The sequence below is a fragment of the Arachis hypogaea genome, chromosome 18 (assembly GCF_003086295.3).
Source record: "Arachis hypogaea cultivar Tifrunner chromosome 18, arahy.Tifrunner.gnm2.J5K5, whole genome shotgun sequence".
Taxonomy (NCBI): Eukaryota; Viridiplantae; Streptophyta; class Magnoliopsida; order Fabales; family Fabaceae; genus Arachis; species Arachis hypogaea.
Window position 1 is genome coordinate 127239010 of NC_092053.1, and position 15265 is coordinate 127254274.

The 15265-nt window shown below is 36.7% G+C and overlaps 3 protein-coding genes across 4 annotated transcripts; 1 reads left to right on the forward strand and 2 right to left on the reverse strand.

The window, feature by feature from the left end:
* Positions 1-46: 46 nt before the first annotated feature.
* On the forward strand, positions 47-4548 carry LOC112769392 (uncharacterized protein At2g24330). The gene is made up of 6 exons (XM_025813907.3): positions 47-321; positions 1069-1339; positions 1880-2024; positions 3119-3228; positions 3311-3740; positions 3907-4548. Exons 2-6 carry the CDS (start codon positions 1082-1084, stop codon positions 4221-4223), a joined length of 1260 nt encoding a protein of 419 aa, XP_025669692.1. The 5' UTR covers positions 47-321; positions 1069-1081; the 3' UTR covers positions 4224-4548.
* A 540-nt stretch (positions 4549-5088) lies between these two features.
* Positions 5089-6879, reverse strand: LOC112769393 (guanine nucleotide-binding protein subunit gamma 1). Of its 2 annotated transcripts, none has more exons than XM_025813910.3 (4): positions 6464-6879; positions 6310-6362; positions 5980-6024; positions 5089-5574 (listed from the first exon to the last, which is right to left on the reverse strand). In XM_025813910.3, exons 1-4 carry the CDS (start codon positions 6692-6694, stop codon positions 5490-5492), a joined length of 414 nt encoding a protein of 137 aa, XP_025669695.1. In that variant the 5' UTR covers positions 6695-6879; the 3' UTR covers positions 5089-5489. The 2 variants fall into 2 exon arrangements, with proteins under 2 accessions (XP_025669695.1, XP_025669694.1); XM_025813909.3 differs by having other exon boundaries at positions 5089-5577; positions 6464-6874.
* A 4968-nt stretch (positions 6880-11847) lies between these two features.
* Positions 11848-13304, reverse strand: LOC140181477 (uncharacterized). The gene is made up of 2 exons (XM_072225082.1): positions 12456-13304; positions 11848-12234 (listed from the first exon to the last, which is right to left on the reverse strand). The coding sequence occupies exons 1-2, from the start codon at positions 13302-13304 to the stop codon at positions 11848-11850; spliced, it is 1236 nt and encodes a 411-aa protein (XP_072081183.1).
* Between the last annotated feature and the right edge of the window lie 1961 nt (positions 13305-15265).

A 15265-nucleotide genomic window follows, 5' to 3' on the forward strand; every position in this document is an offset into this window, starting at 1 on the left:
ATATTTAAATATAAATTATTTTTTAAATCTTTAAAAAAAATTAATTCAAATTAAAAAAAAAAAAAAAAAAAAAAAAACCTCACCCAAACAAGGCATTACAGGAGCTTTGAGAGAGGGTGAGATGAAGTCTCAAAAAGGCAGCCTGAACGTGCGTGCGTGTTTACGTGTCTGTGTGTGTCTGTGAAAAGTAGAAACCCCGAGAAGCGAAATTCCTGAATGCTATCATCATCTTCTGAATCTTGATCATTGCTTCCAATATCATCATCGAATCACCTTGCTTCATCGCATCGCGTTAGATCCCAAGCGAAACAAGAATACAAGGTAAAATTTCTAGAACCTTCTCAGATTGGCGTTCTTCCGTTGTTGATACGATCTTTTGTATTCCCAATTCACGGCCATCTCCCATCGCCTTCTTATTATTGAATTCATTAATGGGAGAAGAAAAAAGACAAAAAGAACAAAAAAATGAATGAAAAATTGGAATTGAGTGTTATAATATGAAATGAACGCAATCGAGGCATTGTAAAGGAGTGGGAATTAGTTCAAATGTATCTTTTTGGATTTTGCTTACCTGCATTTGATATTTCTCAAAGAAATTGCTCTTTTTCTTGTGTATTTATTCATTTTGTGATGATCGTAGAAATTGTTCACTTGCAGCAATATAAGTAGTAGTGAATACCATAGTTGAGCCGAATTGGATTCACTTATTTTGTCCCTGATTATTCAATTAAATGGAGGAAAAGAAGATTCAGATTGAATGGGTTACTATCCAAATTGTTCCGGCTTAGCATAATTAAAGCTATGCGAGGGAGTGGAAACTGCTTAAAACGCAGCTTTTGAGGGATGATAATTTGAATTACATATCCCCTTATAAAAGGTTCACTTGTAGCTATCTAAGTTTAGCGTGTTAATAGTGAAAGTCCGAATTGAATATACACACGGGCACAAACGAACATCATAATTCTGATTTGAATGCGTTGCTACTTCATCTTTTCTCATATAAAATTTTTTACTTGCAGCAATCTAGATGTTCTGCTACATTATTATGAAAAATGTTTGTTTTTACAGGAAATAAAAAGGGATGGCTGATGATAAAGCAGTTGGGGAAGATGAAAAGAAAGAGCCAAGTACTACTGCCACCAAAAATGTGAGACAGAAGCGCAGAGGGTTCCTTTCCGGAATTTGGAATGGACTATTTAGGTTACATGGGGATGATTTTGAGAAGAGGCTCCAATACATATCTAAAGAAGAGGCTGCAGTTCTTTCTAGAATGAAAAGGAGGTCACGATCCTGGAGGCAGATATCTTGGAATGTAATTGTATTTTCTGTTATATTAGAGGTATGGATATCTGCTATATGACAGTTTATCACACTTCCAGCCAGTGTTTCTTGTCAGTTTTCCATGCATTACTAGATAGCGTTCTAAAATCTAAAGATTAATGTGTATTTCAGATTATCATAATTTGTGCATTTAAGATGATAGTTTGAGTGGCTTCTGGAGAAGCATTCTTTTTTCCCTCAGCATATGTGAATATTTCATGGAGTCAAAATGTTGAACTGCATTGCTGGCATACTTCGATCTGTGTTAGTGAAAGTTGCACTTTTTTATGACCATAAGAACTGCATAGCAACTTATTTACATATTAGGAACCCAATAATAATCAGTTACAGTGGTTGTTCAATTCAATTTATTAGTTTGTTTTACTTATAAATTATTATTATTATTATTAGCTTTTTTTTTTAAACAGCTAATAAAGTGTGTATTTGGTTAACATATGTAAATAAGTTGCTTTCATGGTCTTAAACAGTAACCTTATTTTCCCCTTGTATTGGAAACAAAAGATACAATAATTTTGCTTAAAATGGTTTGAACTTTCAGGTCATTGCTGTAGTTTATGCTATCATGACAACAAGATCTGTGGATATGAATTGGAAGATGAGGGCAGTCCGGGTTTCGCCAATGTTTCTTTTGCCTGTATTAGCATCTGCAGCATATTCAACCTTTGTTAGCTTTGTGAGGATTTGTAAGTGTCATAATATTTTTTTTTTTAACATACACATCTTGCAGAAGCTAGTATGTGTGACGTGCACACATGTACATATCTTAACAAAATAACAAGCAAAACTTCAGATGAATAGGGTGTGTTCTACTTTGATTTAGTTTACATCAGTGTTGCTTAGTTGGCAGTCAATAGAATCTTTAGTTTTGTGTTGTGATATTCAAATTCAATGTCTTCCAGTGGTCTTATTCAAGATAGAGTATATATGGAAAGAGTTCTAAATCTCTCATTTTCATCAGAATTTGTGCCATTTATCTGAAAGTTAGAATCAGAAAGCTTCAAAATTGAGTTTCTCTGCATTGCTGACTAAATTCATTGATCAAATCATCAAAGTACTTAAATAGTTGTTAGGGCCAGTGGCATACTCTTTTCTTTAGTTCGTTCTTCAATGAATGCTTTCATTTATTTATTATTATTTTTTGAGTGATTACCCAAATCAGTCCCGGAGGTTTTTAATATTGAAGACTTTAGTCCCTCAGGTTTCAAAATACACAAAATAGTCCCTAACTTTTACCTCCGTTAAACAATACAATCCTCTAATTTTATCCATAATCAAAATGACTGTTTTGGAATTTTTAAATTTTTCGAAACTGTTTTGAGATTTTTAAACTCTTCGGGGACTATGTTGTACTTTACTCTTCAGATCAAATTGGAGGGGGTGTATTGTCTAACGGAGATAAATATTGGGGACTGTTTTGTGTATTTTGAATTTTGGAGGACTAAAGTGTCTATTTTAAAAACTTCAGGGATTAATTTGGGTAATTACTCTTATTTTTTTTAAAAAAAAATCTTCGCTGTCAAATTGATAGCTCAGTATAATCTTCTATGCTCTCCAATGAAGCTTAAGTTTGGGGGAGAATGATTGAAGGAGCAGCATCTGATATTAACAGTTTATTGAAAAAATTCATTACCATAATGCTTTAAAAGGAGCAGTTTTAATAATTAACGGTTTTAAAATTGGATTCTAATTTATTATTTATGCACTGATAACCTATTTTCAGAATTTGAATATGCCCCAGGTAAATCAGATCCAATAATTATTTGTGCTTTTTTAATAGGTGATCGCAGGGACGAGAAAATTCTTGTAAGGCTTAGAGAAGAAAGGCAAGCAAAAATTGATGAGCTGAAGGAAAAGACAAATTATTACACTACACAACAGCTCATTCAGGTGATTGTTTGTAGCAAGGCTTGTTACAATGGTTATTCAATATCATGTTTATTACATTGTATATCATAATTGTGGTTTGCAGAGATATGACCCAGATCCAGCCGCAAAAGCAGCTGCGGCAACTGTTTTGGCATCTAAGTTGGGTGCAGAATCAGGTTTGAGGGTGTATATGGGAGATGAATTAAATCCCACTGCTACAATGGGGAGGAGCAATGATGTTGAACTTGTACAGTCAAATGGACTTCGAAATCGAAAACAACCTCACGCTAGATCCTCTAGTTCAGGGGCAACTACTCCATTTAATCCTGATCAACAACATTTAGTTGGAGGATCCGGGGGACTTGATCAAACTCAGACTTCTGAGTATAATCAGCTTGTTGTTGAGCATCACCAACCACAAAGTTCAACCTCACAAGATGGAGGATGGCTTGCTAAAATTGCAGCGTTGCTTGTGGGCGAGGATCCTACCCAGTCTTATGCTCTCATATGTGGCAACTGCCATATGCATAATGGTTAGTAGATTGGAACTTGGATGGGACATTATACCCTTTTGTGCTTTTGCATTCATAGCATAATAGAGATGATTGTAGCAGTGCTACTTTTTTGTTTCGTTCAATAATCTTATATGAGTAAAGTGGCACAAGAACTGCATGTTCTTATATACTTATGTCCTTTCAGGTCTAGCTCGGAAGGAGGATTTCCCATATGTAACATACTATTGCCCCCACTGTCATGCCCTCAATCAACCAAAGCAATTAGATGGCAATATCTCCCGGGCATCCCCAAGAATGGGGTCTCCGAAAGCTTATGAAAGTGAGGCAGTAAAATATGCTAGCGGTTCTGCAGCTGAGAGCATGCTACTCACAAGCAATAACCCCGTAGATGTTAGTGCTTCTGCAACTGAGAGCACAATCACAAGCAATAGCCCCGTTAATGCTAGCCCTGAGATTGAGGAAGTATCAGAAAGGACGAGTTCGGAAGATAAAGCTGATTAAAAGGGCATTGTTGTGGTGTTGTTTTTGCGGTTTGGATGATATATCTTGCTACTTGTTCAGGGTAGGGGTTGATGCATATACAGAGAGCATGGTTGCAAATGGTTTCTTTGGTTGGTGCTTGTAACAGGAGAAGTGCTGATATACTTTGATACATCTTGTGATTATGATACATACACGTATTGCTTGTGAATTACGGCAGTTTTGGCATTTCGGTGATTCTTTTTCTTTTTCCTTTTGTAATATTATATTCTGACAGTGCTCCAGTTTAAAGCTTGGATTGGATTGTACCTGAAAGAAATTATGAAAGCAAAATCTTATTTCTGAATGTGCATTAGGCATTCCCTCAGGTTTTGTTTAACATTGATGAGGTTGTTGTCTGAAGTACTTGACTATAATTTCTTTGTTGCGACTTTTTATTTGGTATTTTGTGTATACATTTATAGCAATTAAGATTGTTTAAATTTTTAAACAAATCATAAATTATGAATATTTAGAAATGCAAGTATTGATGAGTGCAGGATAAAAACATATTGCATATCTCTGTATATTATAACTCATTATTGTAACATCAAATTATTTTCATCATCTTGACGCTCTCCCACGCACACCTCAAATGGTAGCGATACAGCGGCTCAAGAATGACTTGCAGTGTAGGGCAATGTGCATAGAGCGGCTTGTTTCCGTCAACAGAGGAAATCGAGCACCAAATCTGGATTCTCGCCAGGACGATTCACACCGGAGTTTGGTGCCACCATTGCAACCACTATGAACTTGCAAAAATGTAGAAAATCAAGAGGAGAGGATACGAAGCAAGTTGAGATCAAAGAAGTCGAACTCAATTAGACAAGTTCTGATTTGAACAATGTGAGGAAAAAACAAGTTCTGATTTGAACAATGTGAGGAAAAACAGTTACAAACTTACAATGCTCCTTGGAGAGAGCAGTTGAGAGGATGAGAAACTAATTGTAACTAACTTGCCAGCCTGGCATAACTGACTTTCCAGCGTGGCATAGCCATGAGCTGTTGTATAAATATTACATAGTAGTATATTACAGTGATAACAAGAAAGATGAAAGGATAAAATGAATAATTCAAAGAGAAAGAAAGAAAGATTGATTTAGTTACATCATTATCAATCTTTTTGGTACATCAACCGCATTAAGATCTAACTTTTACGACCACATTCATCAACACTATAGTACACTTGAATCGCCTTTTTATTTTTCAATCTTCCAGATGCTGAATTATTATGCTATCGTCAGAGTTCTAAATCCAACGTTTGTGACTTCTGGAATTGTTGGTGCCTCCTCCGAACCATCGATCCCAGGTAGCATCTACTGGCCCTTTAGTCCTGCTAACATATATGTTTCATTAATTTCATCATATTCACATTTAAGATTTTTGTACACCAAAATTAGTCACTATATATTTGTGTATAAATACGTATGTTGTTTAACTTATTTTTAACTGTAATGCTAGGGAGACAAAAGAAAGTAAGAAACAGTCAGAACTTGATTCATTAATTGTCGCAACAATTAATAAATGCTAAATAAGACAAGTTATAACTATTTTTGGCTAATTTTCTTTAGTTACCAAATATTTTCGATTTTTAATATGTATTTTGTATTACAACATGTATTCTATATTAATTAATTTTAATTGCTGACTTTAATATACACCTAACATGGTTGTAATAGATATTAAGCAACGTGGTTCATTTAGATTTAATGTTGCTAGGATCAAGATGATCACTTACATTGGAAGGAGTGGATCAGGAATGGATTCAATGCTTGAAATGACACTGCACAACCACAAAAAGATATTAATTTAGGTAATTAGAAACCATTGAAATAAGAAAAATACCTAATTATTAGTATTATTTTTGTTAGAAAGTATTTACTGAGTTGACTCATTTTTCTTAATTATTAGATATCGTGTGGAATTCAACTAGTATAATTTCTACATCTCATACTCCATCTACTTATAAAGAAATATATGTTAGTTTGGTATAAAAAAATGTGGAGTGGATATATAACAAAATCAAAGGAGAAAGAATGATTGTGTGTTTTTTTTTTTTTTTGCTTACTTTTCACACACGGTGGAGGATTCACCTATTGTTTCAAGCTCTTCCAATTCTTCCTACATGATAATAATAACAATAGACTGATTACAGTTGTATAACAAAAAGGAAATAATTGACCACAAAATTAAGAGGAGAAGAAGAAGAAGAAGATGTTGACCTGAATGATAATGATTTGGTTATTAAGGTGGGATATTGCAGCTTGCATCCTATGCTTTCCAAAGAATCCAGGAAAAGAGCAAGATCCTGCAGCTTGTGCTAAAGGATGATTATGATGATGATGATGATTATGAGTAGTATTAGATTTCTCACTTCCTTTTGATGTTGTTCCATTCTCAGTTGACATTTCTTCTTCTTGTTCTCGTTGTTGTTGCCGTTCATCGTCCTCCATTTCTGCTAATTGATATTACCAATAAGTTGATTATTCTACAAATGGAATTATATATGCAAAAAAATTGGAAGAAAGAGAAGGATTTGAGTCAAAAAGGGAGGGTAGGAACATGGCTTATACTTAAAAGTGTGGACCACTTGCCTTACATAAGAAATTAAGATAATGATGGAAGTAAGAGGGGTTCGGTTTATGTATTTGTGTGAAATGGGTTTATATATTTTGAAAAGAGAAACTCATTTTTAGTATTTTTGTTTATTATTTGGTTAGCATAAATATTAAATTATTTTTAATAAATAAATTTTATTAATTTATATGTATAAATTTTAAAAAATATAAATATAAATTATATATTTTTTGTGTATAAAATATTTATAAATATAAGTATATATTATTACTAATAAAATATTAATAAAAAATAATAATGTTTATTAACAATATAATATTACTCCTTTAAAAAAGCTGACATTATAAAAATCTAAGTCTCAATTTAATTAAGCACATGTACCCTGTTTGACCCGGTTCAGGTGCACTAAGGGCTTCCAATTATATCAATTTAAGAATTAATTAAAACATTTACCACTATATATATAATTAAATTTTTTATAATATCAAAATCAATATCTACTGTGTTTTATATTTATAGGGTTTAGGACAATAGGACTTATTGATTTTGTACTTTTATTTTATGAAGCTTAATTAATTATAAATTCAAATCAAGTTTAATTATATTATTTATAAAATTTTATTATAAATATATAATTATTTTATATTTTAAATATAAAATTTATTTATCGAATATAATAAAAGTAAAAATACATTTAAATCAAATTATCGGATTCTTATATAATTTATATTCAATTGACATTGTCATATTTAGCTTTATCTTATTGACACGTGATTTGTACTAATTACTAGTGATCTTTCAAGTTTTAGTGGCACAACGTAGGAATTAATTTTAATAAATTTTTGCATCAATACAGAAAACAACTTGATTATGAAGTTGTTTAATAATAAATATTAGAATGTTACAAATTTATTAAGGAACAAAATAGGACAACAGATATGAGGTTATGATAAAATTATATTCTGTTAACTTGATGTAATCATATTATAAGAATTGTATGTTTAAAATGTATTACATATACGAGTAAAAATTCTAACAGTAATAAAATAAATAGGTCTCTAAAAAATAAAGTACCAATTAAACTTTTGGGAAAATAAACTATCAGATAAATTTCTCGAAAAAAATGTTAAATTAATAGTTGATGAATTATAATTTTCTAATCTTAGACATAATTCATTGTTCTCAGTCATCTCATTCTACAAGAGACCTATAAATCTATTATTATATTTTTTTATAAACTTATTTGATATTTGTTCCGCCTTATGTTGTCGAGGTATAGCGACTTCCTTTGTCAACAGCTGTGCTCAAGTGGAAGAGGTATACGTCGGCTGAGCTGGAACACTACAGCGGGAGCACCTGCAAAAAATACTCTGACGCTCAAGTAAGAATGTGAGTTATGAGAGAATAAGAGAAATAAATCAGAGTGAGTTCTGTGACCTGTTTTATTCCGTGGTTATCTATTTGTTTATATAGGCGTCAGAAACTGTTTAGTTGGAGCTTTTTTAGGGATTCTCCGTATTTGCCAAGGTTATCCTTGTTGATAACGTTAGCTTTGTCAGTTGGGATTCTGAGCTTCGCATAGCTCTCCCGAATTTGGCGGGTTTGTTACTATTTGATTCTGCTTGCCGAGATATACTCCGTTGATCGAGGTTTTACGCTACGTATCATAGCCCCTAAGGTTGCCTTGTGTCTTTAAGGAAACATAGGCAAGCTTTTAAGTTCTCGGATTTGTTGTCGTAGATTCCGTTGCCCCTCGTGTTTGTTTTCTTGGGAAAGAGGAACGTGCGCATTTAATTGCCGTTTCGTTTCCCGCACTGAAATGATTGATGTGAGTTTATGGTTCAGTTTTCGGTACGATCTTAGACGTTTGATTTTTGGTATAGTATTTGGATGGCTAAGATTGAAGCGGTTTTAATTTTGAATTTTGAAACCGTTTCACTTCCCCATGTTTTATTACTTGGGTTGTCTTAGGTAACCCCTGCTTTGTTTGTTCTGAGTTTTCACTTCTCGCATCTTCTACCAGAGGAAAAAAGGAAATAAGTAACAAAGGTTTGTTTTGAAGGCTTCTGGTCTTTTTCCCTTCTTTTCTTTCTATTTTGTCGTTTTGTTTGCTCTGGGGTTATGGAAAAGGCTAAGGTTACTGTTGTAGAGAGCGACCCTTGTAGCTGGGTTAGTGAGTAGGTTAAACAGTGTGTGTCTAGGTTTAATGATCTTGAGTCTGTGAGAGTGTTGGGTTCTAATGTGTGGGTTAGGGAAGGACATAACATCAGGATAGAGCTTTTACCTTGTGATGAGGGGGATCGTGTGTGTGAGCGGATTGAGGGTTCGTCATATTTCTATCTTTATTCTTGTTTGTTGACTAAGCTGGGTGTCCGGTTCCTATTTACAGACTTTGAGTGTGGTGTTTTGTTCTGGTTGAATTGCGCTCCTTCTCAGTTACATCCTAACTCCTGGGACTTTGTCCATGCCTTTGAAATTTTAATGGATATTCTGGAACAACCTCCTTCCCTCAGGGTATTCTTCTCCTTGTTTCAGTTTAAGGGAGTCAGGCGGGGTTTGTGGGTGAATCTTAGTAGCCATCCTCGTCGTTCAGTATTTTTTCTGTATAAATCCTCTTATAAGGATTTTAAGACAATGTTCGTCAAGGTTAGAAGTGTTGAGGATGGATTTCCTTTTTATTTGAATGAATTCTTAGAGGAGAGATTTCCTATTTCTTGGTTTCCTGAGCCTGTCCAGGTGCTTGATGTTGATGATAGGGTATCCGATGACAATGTTGTATTGGAATTTTTATTAGAGGCGTTGGATTCGGTAGGGTTGTTGTCTGTTGCTGAGTTGTTGAAGTGGGATTCAGATAAGGAGGCGGTTTTGGATTATTTAGGTAACTGGTTTTGATATTGTTTTTTGGTGTAGTGGTATTGTCATTACTGATATTCGATTTTTTGTGATTTTGTTTGCAGCTGAAAAAGCCCCCACTATCACTACTGCTGGGCTAAAGTCGTTTTTTAGTCAGAGGAAGAAGAATGAGAAAGAAGGGTCGACAACCAATGTGGGTAAGGAGGGTGGTGTTGCTGCTCAGGCCGAGGTTAAACATCGTCCGAAAAGAAATAGAGTAAAGACTCGCGCCGAGGTAGCAGAGAGTAAAGAGGAGAATTCTCCAGCTTTGCCAATTGTGGAAGCTGCGTATGAATCTCAAAAGAGGCTTCATGCTTACCGCGAGGATGACAACATGAGGTCCTTATGGTCGAGGTTCTTTCCCTCTGCCACCCTTGCTGATGAGCTGTGTCGCTTTCCTGATGATTCCAAGATGATTGAGGAAGTTGGTCGGGCTGGCACTAGCCATTTTCTTCAGGTATCTCCACTCTTTTTGTTCATGTTTCGCCTTCATTTGTCTTACTACTTCTTTTTTATCGCAGGTTATTGGAGCTCGGATTGTTGCCATTGGGAGGGCTCAGGAGCTTGCTGTCGAGTTTGAGGTGAAGGATTCTCTTAATATTGCTGAGTTGTCTTCTGCTGTTCAGGAGAAGGAAAAGATGATTGTTTAACTTTCCACATCTTTGAAGGGAAAAGAGAACGATCTTGCTAAGGAAAAGCGCCTTCATTCATTGGTTGCTGAAAATAACAAGCTTCTGAAATCTGAGAATGGTCAGTTAACGGCCCGAGTGAAGGATTTGGAAACCGAGGTTTACGAGGCTTTTGCACAGGGTTTCGAGAGGGCTAGTGGGCTTCCTCTCAAGTTCGGGTTCTGTTTCCTGAGGTTGACGCTGATAAGCTTGATGCGACGAAGATCATTGTTAATGGGGAGCTGATTGATGATGAAGCTGACAAGCAAAGTAATAGTTCAAGTATTGGTGATAAGATAGAATGAGGACTGTCTTTTTATTGCTTTGTTTGATATTTTGATGTATCTAAATGTTGCTGGTGTTTTGGGGATTTTGTTTTGTTTGATGTTTTTGTGTAATTTGACTGTTATGACTTTTTCCGAGTATGAAGCTCGGTTCAGTTTCTTTGAATAAATATATGCGTATATATTTTGATTAGCCGTGGTTTTTGTAAGTTGTATGATAGTCACCATGGACTATATTCGTTTGCTAAAAAGATGAAAAAGATTATTATGTTATTGGATTGATGGGATATGGCGTCCGGCCTCATTAAAACCCTTTTGAGTAAAACCCTATCTTATTGGGATAAAACCTCAAAATGGGAAAAAGAGTACCTTCATCTACTTTGACATACATTATGATTGAAATTTCCTCAAAGAGGATACATTCCAGTTTCCTGGTACTGGATCTCCCAATAACGTCTCTAGTTGGTATGCTCCTCTACCGACCACTCAAATGATTCGGAACGGGCCCTCCCAGTTTGCTGCTAACTTCCCATGTGTTTGTGGCTTCCTTGCTTCCTCTGTTTTTTTTAGGACGAGCTCCCCACTTTCAAATGTTCTGGGTATAACTCTTTTGTTGTGTCGCTTCTGTATGAACTGCTTCATTGCTAGTTGCTTTATTATTGCTATCTCTCTTTCTTCGTCAACAAGATCTAAGTCTGTTAGTCGTTCTCTATTGTTTTTGCTTGCATCGACTAGTTTGAACGGGGTCTCTCCTGTTGCTGATTGTACTGTTGTGTTATAGCCCCAGAGGACCTCTGGGATAAGGTCGGGCTATTCGCTTTTTACGTCGTCCAACTTCTTTTTTAGGGCCTGCAAAATAACCCTGTTAGCTTATTCTACCTGACCATTTGCTTGAGGATGTTCAACCGAACTAAAATGATGCTTTATATTGAAGTTTTGTAAAAAAGTGGCGAGGTTATAGTCTGTGAATTGTCTTCCATTGTCAGAGATTATTTCTCTTGGTATGTCGTAGCGGCATATAATGTTTTTCCAAAGGAAAGACCTCACCTTTTCGGCTGTAATTCGTGCAAGGGGTTGTGCTTCAATCCATTTTGAAAAGTAATATATTGACACCAAAAGGAACTTTACCTGCCCTGACGCTTTCGGGAAGGGGTCGAGAATATCTAATCCCCATCTGTCGAAAGGTCAGCTTACCTCTAGGGTGTGCAATTTCTCGGCAGGTGTTGTTGAGATGGCGGCGTATTTTTGGCAATTGTCACACTCCTTTACTTTGGCAATGCAGTCTCTCTTTATTGTTGGCCAATAGTACTCTGTTCGCATTATCTTGGCGGATAATGCTTGGCCACCAATATGATTTTCGCATACTCCTTTGTGTGTCTCTGCCATTACTATTTCGGCATCGTGTTTGCAGATGCATTTTAGGAGAGCTTGTGATAATCCTCGTCTGTAGAGATTATCTCCTACTGCTATGTAGTAGCTTGCTCTTCTTCGAAAGGGCTGTGGATTTTGTTCCTCCCTTAGGATGGTTCCTGTTTTGATATACTGGAGAAAAAGTGTTCTCCAGTCTCCTTCCTGTGTAATGCTCAAAACATTATTTAATTCAAAGCTTGGTTTTTCAAGTGTTAATTGTGAAAGTGTTGGTGTGTGTGATTGTGGCCTTGTTGTTGCTAAATTAGATAAAACGTCGCTCTTGTGTTTTGTTCTCTGTTCACATGTAGGATTTCAAACTTATGAAATTTTAAAATAAGATCCTTTGTTATGAGCCAGTATTTTTCTAACAAAGGATCTTTTACCTGGAAGTCACCTTTGATTTGCTGGACGACGAGTAGTGAATCACAATATACCGTGAGATGAGGTATTTGTAAGTCCTGGGCGAGCTTTAGTCCTGCTAGAAGAGCTTCGTACTCTGCCTGGTTGTTGCTTGCTGCAAAGGAGAATTGTAATGATTGTTCGGCTATGACCTGTTCTCCTTCTTTAAGTGTTATGCCTGCTCCACTTCCGTCTTTGTTTGCTACACCATCTACATAAAGTTTCCAGGTTTGCTTGTCTTCGGTTGTTAGCTCAGAGATGAAGTCGGCTAGTATTTGCAATCTTGGGGTTTTCCTAGGTTGATATTGTATGTCATATTCGGAAAGTTCAACGGACCACTTTGTTAGACGTCCAACAAGCTCGGGTTTGGTTAAAATCTGTCTCAACGGTTGATTTGTTCTGACTATTATAATGTGGCTTTGGAAATATTGCCTCATTCTTCTTTCTGTTGTGACCAAAGCCAGTGCGAGCTGTTCTATCTTTGGATATCTGGTTTCTGCCGGTTGTAGTATTCTGCTGACGAAGTACACCGGCTTTTGTGTTTTCCCTGTTTCAGAAACTAATACCGAACTTATGGCATGGTTAGAAGCTGATAAGTATAAAAATAACGGTTTACCGAGTTCTGGTTTTTGGAGGATTGGTGGTGATGGCAGTATTTGTTTGAGCTCTATGAAGGATCGCTCGCAATTGTCTGTCCAGCTGAACTTTTTGTTCTTAGAGATTGTCTGGAAAAAATGGTATGATCGGTTTGCTACTGCAGGTAGGAATCGTGATAATGCGGTAACTCTTCCTGCCAGTTGTTGTACTTCTTTTATTGTCTTCGGGTTGTTCATTTTAAGGATAATCTCACATTTTTTCTGAGTTCGCTTCAATCCCTCGTGAGGTCAGCATGAACCCGAGGAATTTCCCTCCTTGAACTCCAAATGCGCATTTTTCTGGGTTGAGTCTCATGTTATATGCTCGGATCTGTTGGAAGACTTCTTGCAGGTCATCACAGTGTGATCCTTGTGCCGAGGTTTTTGCTACCATGTCGTCTACATATATCTCCATATTTTGTCATATTTGATGTTGGAAGACTTTGTCCATTAGTCGCTAGTATGTTGCTCCTGCATTCTTAAAGCCAAATGGCATAACTTTGTAACAAAAATTTCCGTATTCTGTTATAAAAGCCGTTTTGCTTTGATCTTCTGGATGCATAAGGATCTGGTTATAACCAGAGTATGCATCCATGAAGCTTAGGCTTTTAAATCCAGAAGCATTATCAACTAGTTTATCAATGCAAGGTAAAGAATAGGCATCTTTTGGGCAAGCCTTGTTTAAATTTGTAAAATCGACACACATGCGTCATTTACCTGAGTTCTTCCTTACCATTACCACATTTGAGAGTCATGTGGTGAAGCGAAGCTCTTTGATGAAGCTAGCGTTGAGGAGCTTCTTGGTTTCTTCAAGGGCTGCTTTCATTTTTTCAGTTCCGAGGTTCCTCTTCTTCTGGGCGATTGGTCTGCTTGTTTTGTCTATGGCGAGCTTATGGCAGATTACATTTGGATCTATTCCTGGCATATCTGCTGGTGACCAGGCGAATAGGTCGGCGTTGTCTCGGAGCACTCTTATTAACTTTGCTCTCTCCTATCCTTCTAATGCTCGGCCGATATAAGTAAACTGTTCGGCCTTTGTTGTCAGGCGAATCTTTTCGAGTTCGTCTATTGGCTGGGGTCTTTCTTGGAAATCCTCCCTGGGATCCAGTTCTGCGAGGGACAATACCTCGGATGCGGTATGAGTTGTTTTCGTCTCCTGGTTAGCCCTTGGTTCCATGCTGGTTTTCTTCAGGCTGGCGTTGTAACATTGTCGAGCTTGTTGTCGGTCTGAATGTACCGTTGCTACTTTGTTGTTTTGTACCTGAAACTTAACACACAAGTGTAATGTAGATACTACCGCTCTGAAGTTATTCAGGGCGGGCCTTCCGAGAATAATGTTATAAGGGCTAGGACAGTCAACTATGAGATATTGGACGTGAATAGTTTTTGACAATTGGGGGTCACCCATGGTTGTTTTTAGCCATATGTGCCCTTTTATTGGGGCCCTTTCTCCGGAGAACCCAACTAGTTCTCCTGATGAAGGTTGCATAGCTTTTTCAGATAGTTGCATTTTTATGAAGGTTGAATAAAATAATACATCAGCACTACTACCTAGGTCCAAAAGGGCCTTTCTTACCAATAGCTCTCCAGTTTGGATGGAGATTACCACTGGGTCGTCGAGGGTTGGGCCTGTTGATGCTAAGTCGTCTTGATTAAAGGTTATCAGTGGCTCCGTTGTGTTGTGTTTTGTTGGAGGTATTGTTCCTTCAATGGCTAACATTGCTCGGTAACTTCTTTTTCGGGCCGAGCTTGTTTCGGCTCCTCCTGCGTATCCTCCTGATATGCAGTTAATGATTCCTCTAGGGGGTCTGGTGTTGTCCATTTCCCTTTTTCTTTCTCCGTTGATCGTTCTTCTGGCTCCTTTTTGGTTTCCATGATTTTCCGTCCTTCGACATATTTGTTTAGGAGTCTTTGCCGAGCTAACCTCTCCAACAGGTCCTTTGCTATTACGCATTCGTCTGTTGTGTGTCCGTACTTTTGGTGGAAAGCACAGTGTTTGCTTCTGTCTACAAATCGTTGATCTTGATAACTTCCTGCTCTCGCGGGCGGTTTGATTATCTTGGCGTTGAGGATCTCCTTGATTATGTTCTCCCTTTTTGTATTGAATCTGGTGTAGGTGTCGAACTTTGGTGTGAGCTTGAAGGGTTTCTTTTGTTCTT

Coding starts and splice junctions, on each gene's coding strand:
- LOC112769392 (XM_025813907.3), top strand. CDS start 1,082: ATGGCTGATGATAAAGCAGTTGGGGAAGATGAAAAGAAAGAGCCAAGT. Junction 2,025..3,118: donor TGTTAGCTTTGTGAGGATTT/GTAAGTGTCATA, acceptor CTTTTTTAATAG/GTGATCGCAGGGACGAGAAA. Junction 3,229..3,310: donor CTACACAACAGCTCATTCAG/GTGATTGTTTGT, acceptor TGTGGTTTGCAG/AGATATGACCCAGATCCAGC.
- LOC112769393 (XM_025813909.3), bottom strand. CDS start 6,694: ATGGAGGACGATGAACGGCAACAACAACGAGAACAAGAAGAAGAAATG. Junction 6,363..6,463: donor ACCAAATCATTATCATTCAG/GTCAACATCTTC, acceptor ATTATCATGTAG/GAAGAATTGGAAGAGCTTGA. Junction 6,025..6,309: donor TCCTCCACCGTGTGTGAAAA/GTAAGCAAAAAA, acceptor GTGGTTGTGCAG/TGTCATTTCAAGCATTGAAT.
- LOC140181477 (XM_072225082.1), bottom strand. CDS start 13,304: ATGAACAACCCGAAGACAATAAAAGAAGTACAACAACTGGCAGGAAGA. Junction 12,235..12,455: donor AAATCAAAGGTGACTTCCAG/GTAAAAGATCCT, acceptor AGCATTACACAG/GAAGGAGACTGGAGAACACT.